A 6,224-nucleotide genomic window follows, 5' to 3' on the forward strand; every position below is an offset into this window, starting at 1 on the left:
CACTAAAAATACAAAAATTAGCCAGATGTGGTGGCACACACCTGTAGTCTCGGACTTGGAGGGGTGAGGCATGAGACTCGCTTGAACCCGAGAGGCAGAGGTTGCAGTGAGCCAAGACTGCGCAGCTGCACTCCAGCCTGGGTGACAGACTGTCTCAAAAAAAAAAAAAAAAAAAATCTGTGACTGGTGATGTGTCCCTGTAATCCCATGAGGTGCCAACATTCAAGGGAAGCAAAAGCAGGAGGATCACTTGAGTCCAGGAGTTTGTGAGGCTGCAGTGAGCCATGGTGGCACCACTGCATGCCAGCCTAGGAGACAGAGCAAGGCCTCAGAACAAGGTTGAGAACTGTGGGGTCAGAAGCTGTCTTTGAGATGGTCCAACATGACACAGTATCTCACTCACAGACCCTCATGGCTCCAAAGGGCTCAAGTCAATTCCTTTTGTTTTGTTTTGTTTTGTTTTTGAGACAGGGTCTCACACTGTCACCCAGCATGGAGTGCAGTGGCACGATCTCAGTTCACTGCAACTTTTGCCTCTCAGGTTCAAGTGATTCTTCTGCCTGAGCCTCCCCAGTAGCTGGGATTACAGTAGGCGTGCACCACCACACCCGGCTAATTTTGTATTTTTAGGAGAGACGGGGTTCCACCCGGTTGGCCAGACTGATCTTGAACTACTTCAGGTGATCTGCCCACTTCGGCCTCCTAAAGTGCTGGGTTTATAGGCATGAGCCACTGTGCCCGGCCTGAAGTTAATTCCTTCTGCATGCATAAAGAGGATAACAGCTTGCCTCTCCAATCTTACAAGCTACCACCGCTTCACAGGCACTACCCTCCAGCCACATCAGCCTTGAAACACCTGCCAGTCTCACAACACACCAGGCTTTTTCAGGCCTCTGCATCTTGTACATGCCATACCTCTGCTGTTGGCCCTGCCTATTCGTCCACTCAACCTCGTGAGTTCCTATTCATTCAAGATCTAGCTCAAGTGACAGCTTTTCTCAACTCCCCAGACAAAATTACTTTCCCTCCACCATGCATCTGCCTCTGCTACAATCATGTCCCATTTGTTTATTACATTTCTTTGTCTGGATGTCTCTTTATCCTTGAAGACAACTGGCAGGCGCCTTGTGCTATTGTCAATGAACCTGCCTATTCCCTGCCTATTCGGAGGCAGCATATAATAGGCACTTCGCAAGTGGTTGGTAAATAAGTGGATGAACTATGTCAATCTAAAACCAGTATTTCCCTTCTTAGAAACAACTAAACAGGCTAGACGCGGTGGATCACACCTGTAATCAGCACTTTCGGAGGCCAAGGCAGGCAGATAATTGAGGTCAGGAGTTCAAGACCAGCCTGGCCAACGTGGTGAAACCCTGTCTCTAATTAAAGTACAAAAATTAGCCAGTCATGGTGATGGGCACCTGTAATCCCCGCTACTCAGGAGGCTGAGGTGAAAGAATCACTTGAACCCAGGACGCAGAGGTTGCAGTGAGCCCAGATCACACCACTGCACTGCAACCTGGGCAACACAACAAGACTCTCTCTCAAAAAAAAGAAAAAAGAAACAACCGAAAAAAACTAGCATGTGAAGACAAAGGCAGGAAAATGGAAAAGAATTTAAATAACACTGTATCATATCAAGATGAACCTGTTACTGCAGGAAAACAAACCAAGACTTGTAACTGTTCAACCAAAATAAAACCAACTGCCAGGCACTGTGGCTCACACTTGTAATCCCAGCGCTTCGGGAGGCCAAGGAAGTCGGATCAATTGAGGTCAGGAGTTCAAGACCAGCCTGCCTAACATGGTGAAACCCTGTCTCTACTAAAATTATAAAAATTAGCCAGGCATAGTGGTGCCTGCCTATAATCTCAGCTACTTGGGAGGCTGAGGCAGAAGAATCACTTGAACCCAGGAGGCAGAGGTTGCAGTAAGTCAAGATCGCACCATTGCACTCCAGCCTGGGCAACAAGAACAAAACTCCATCTCAAAAAAATAATATAAAATATAATAATAAAAACTAATAAATTAGGAGATGGAGGACAGGAAAACAAAGACTACAGAGAGAAAGACTAGAGAAAGGGACCGGAGGTGACTAGAGAGCCTCAGATTCTGCCATATGTGTTGACATAAAGCTTTATATTTACTATAGGAATGCAAAGAATATAATTTTTCAAGAGTTTAGCCTTCAAGAGAAGGCTGGGACAAAGCAAAGGAAAAAAGGCAGTTTGGCAGTCCAGATGCCAATAAGGTCCACTTTACACTCAGACAGGCAGATGGCGGTGGAGCCCTGAAATGCAGAGGGCCAAGTAGACAAAGAAAGTTCCTTTCTAACCCTCTGCTGCAAAAATCCGTCACATGCTTCCTAACACATGACAATTACTTGATTTTAGCCTGAAAATAGCATATTTATTTTTCCTCAAACATGTAAAAAGGATTGACCAGGTACAGTGGCTCATGCCTTTAGTCCCATTGCTCTGGGAAGCCAAGGCAGGAGGATCACTTAAGCCCAGTAGTTCGAGACCAGCCTCGGCAACATAGGGAGACCCCATCTCTACAAAAATTAATAAATTAGCCAGGCATGGTGGCTCACTCTTGTGGTCCCAGTTACTCAGGAGGCTGAAGTGGGAGGATCACTTGAGCCCTCAGGTTGAGGCAGCAGTGAGCTGTGATCAAAATCACACCATCGAACTGGGCGCGGTGGCTCACACCTGTAATCCCAGCACCTTGGGAGGCCGAGGCGGGTGGATCACGAGCTCAGGAGATCAAGACCACAGTGAAACCCGGTCTCTACTAAACATACAAAAAAAAAATTAGCCGGGCGAATTGGCGGGCGCCTGTAGTCCCAGCTACTCGGGAGGCTGAGGTAGGAGAATGGCGTGAACCCAGGAGGTGGAGCTTGCAGTGAGCCGAGATCCCGCCACTGCACTCCAGTCTGGGGACAGAGTGGAGACTCGTCTCTAAAAAAAAAAAAAAACAAAACACACCATCGCATTCCAGCCTGGCTGACAGAGTGACCCTATCTGAAAACAAACAGGTCAGGTGTGGTGGCTCATGCCTGCAATCCCAGCACTTTGGGAGGCCGAGGCGGGTGGATCACCTGAGATCAGGAGTTTGAGATCAGCCTGGTCAACGTGGTGAAACCCCGTCTCTATTAAAAATACAAAAATGAGCTTGGGCGTCGTGGTGGGTGTCTGTAATCCCAGCTACTGGGGAGGCTGAAGCAGGAGAATCGCTTGAACCTGGAAGGCGGAGGTTGCAGTGAGCCTAGATCGTGCCATTGCACTCCAGCCTGGGCAATAAGAGGGAAACTCCATCTGGAAAAACAAACGAAAAAACAAACAAACAACAAAAAACATCTAAAAAGGATTTCTTTTTTGAGACAGAGTCTCGCTCTGTCGCCCAGGCTGGAGTGCAGTGGCGGGATCTCGGCTCACTGCAAGCTCCGCCCCCTGGGTTCACGCCTTTCTCCTGCGGACTATAGGCGCCCGCCACCACGCCCAGTTAATTTCTTTCTTTTTTTTTTTTTTTTGGTATTTTTAGTAAACACGCGGTTTCACCGTGTTAGCCAGGATGGTCTTGATTTCCTGATCTCGTGATCCACCCGCCTCGGCCTCCCAAAGTGCTGGGATTACAGACGTGAGCCACCGCACCAGGCCCATGTGCTAATTTTATAATTAGAAAAAGTTATATATCTTGTCTTACTACAGCCTTAACTTCCTCAGCTTAAGAAATCGTCCCACCTCAAGTGGTCCCTCCTACCTCAGCTTCCCAAGTAGCTGGGACCACAGGTACTTGCACTATGCCCAGCTAGTATATATATATTTTGTTTGTTTTTCTTTTTTCTTTTTTTGAGAAAGAGCCTCAAATAATTTATGTAGATCTTCCCTCTGCCCAGAGATACAGAGTTTAACTCTGTACCTTGAGTGTGGGCTGCGCTTAGTGACTCTCTTCCGAAGAGTGTGATGACAAAGTTTTGGAGGGCCAGGGGAGGGAGAAAATGAGGATGCAGTATTGTGTGATCATGACTGCAGAAACAGCTGGTGTTGGAGGGCCTCAGTGATCATTTTAAGGTCTCTTATTGCTACTTAGCTTTTTTGATGAGATTAAGTATGCTGTCTCTGATCAGTTGAATATCTGATGTCATTAATCCAAGGATAATATGTTAAAAGTACTGCCCCATCTTTTCCACATATTGACCTGCTATTTCTCTGGTGTTTATCTTTTAGTATTTGGTTGCATTTGAGAGAATGGCTTGCTGCAATGTTGTTCATTCGTCTAACTTACTTGAATACTGGATACTCTTCAGATGGTGCATTTATTTCTCTTCTCCTAAGAGATGACTTTGGTTCTATTTCTTTCACTCTTTCTGGCTTTTATCCCCACTTTGCATTCTTCAGCCTTTACTAAGACAACCCTGACAGTTCTCTTCTTTAGCAGCCAGTGTCCCTCCTGTAGGATTCATAGTAACAATTAATAGTATTCTGACATCGGTTCTTCAGATAGTAACTGCCAAGTGAACTGCTTTGGTTGGAGTCTCTTTCTGTGCTTTAATTTCAACCATGCTTTGACTTCCAAATGCTCAATTCCTTAACCTCACCCATCTTTCATTTTTCTTTTTCTTTCTTTTTTTTTGAGACAGAATCTTGCTGTCACCGAGGCTGTAGTGCAGTGCTGCAATCTCAGCTTACTGCAACCTCCGACTCCCAGGTTCAAGCGATTCTCCTGCCTCAGCCAAGTAGCTGGGATTACAGGCACCTGCCACTGTGCGTTGCTAATTTTTGTATTTTTAGTAGAGATGGGAATTTGCCATGCTGGCCAAGCTGGTCTCGAACTCCTGACCTCGTGATCGTCCCACTTCAACCTCCTGAATAGCTGGTATTACAGGAGTATGCAACTATGCCTGGCTAATTTTTGTATTTTTTGGTAGAGACAGGGTTTTGCCATGTTGTTCAAGCTGGTCTTGAACCCCTGGGTTCAACTGATCTGCCTCCCAAAGTGCTAGCATTAGAGGCATGAGCCACTGCACTAAGCTAATGAATTCTTTTTTTAAAAAACTGAAATGCGGTGGGGCTCACGCCTGTAATCCCAGCACTTTGGGAGGCCGAGGCGGGTGGATCACAAGGTCAGGAGTTCAAGACCATCCTGGCTAACACGGTGAAACCCTCTGTCTACTAAAAATACAAAAAATGAGCTGGGCATGGTGGCGGGCACCTGTAGTCCCAACTACTCAGGAGGCTGAGGCAGGAGAATGGCGTGAACTCAGAAGGCAGAGCTTGCAGTGAGCAGAGATTGCACCACCACACGCCAGCCTGGGCTACAGAGCAAGACTCTTGTCTCGAGGAAAAAAAAAAAAAAACTGAAATGGCTGGGTGTGGTGGTTCTTGCCTGCAATCTCAGCACTGTGGAAGGGCAACGGCCAACATGGGAGGATCTCGTTGTTGTTGTTGTTGTTGTTTTCTGAGACAGTGTCTCACTCTGTTGCCAAGGTTGGAGTGCAGTGGCACGATCTCGGCTCACTGCAAGCTCCACCACCTGGGTTCACACCATTCTCCTGCCTCAGCCTCCCAAGTAGCTGAGACTACAGGCACACGCCACCACGCTCAGCTCATTTTTTGTATTTTCAGTAGAGACAAGGTTTCACCATGTTAACCAGGATGGTCTCGATCTCCTGATCTCGTGATCCACCTGTCTCGGCCTCCCAAAGTGCTGGGATTACAGGCGTGAGCCACCATGCCCAGCCAGGAGGATCTCTTGAGTCCAAGAGTTCAAGACCAGCCTGGGCAACATAGTGAGACCCTGTCTCTACAAACAAACAATAACCAAAAAAAAACCCACGTATTCATGAGTAGAAAGATTTGATGGGCACGGTGGCTCACACCTGTAATCCCAGCACTTTGGGAGGCCAAGGTGGGCGGATCACAAGGTCAGGAATTTGAGACCAGTCTGGCCAACATGGTGAAACTCCATCTCTACTAAAAATACAAAAATTAGCCGGGCGTGGTGGCAGAAGCCTGTAATCCCCGCTACTCGGGAGGCTGAAGCAAGAGAATTGCTTGAACCCAGGAGGCAGAGGTTGCAGTAAGCCAAGAAAAGGGCCAAGAATAGTAAAGATATCTAAAGAAAAAAAAATCAGCCAGGCGCGGTGGCTCACGCCTATAATCCCAGCACTTTGGGACGCCGAGGTGGGTGGATCATGAGGTCAGGAGATCGAGACCATCCTG

General features: G+C 47.2%; 1 protein-coding gene across 4 annotated transcripts in view; it reads right to left on the reverse strand.

The window, feature by feature from the left end:
- Positions 1–6,224, reverse strand: part of SLC3A2 (solute carrier family 3 (amino acid transporter heavy chain), member 2) — a 29,278-nt gene that overhangs the window by 10,331 nt on the left and 12,723 nt on the right. Inside the window, exon 3 of one of the 4 annotated variants that reach the window (XM_011942653.1) lies at positions 1,729–1,824. The exons of the other annotated variants lie outside the window; for them this stretch is intronic. Within the exon in view, the coding sequence (XP_011798043.1) occupies positions 1,729–1,824 (96 nt within the window). The remainder of the gene's footprint in view (positions 1–1,728; positions 1,825–6,224) is intronic. 4 annotated transcript variants of the gene reach the window in all.

The sequence above is a fragment of the Colobus angolensis genome, unplaced genomic scaffold, assembly GCF_000951035.1.
Source record: "Colobus angolensis palliatus isolate OR3802 unplaced genomic scaffold, Cang.pa_1.0 Scaffold21, whole genome shotgun sequence".
Lineage (NCBI taxonomy): Eukaryota > Metazoa > Chordata > Mammalia > Primates > Cercopithecidae > Colobus > Colobus angolensis.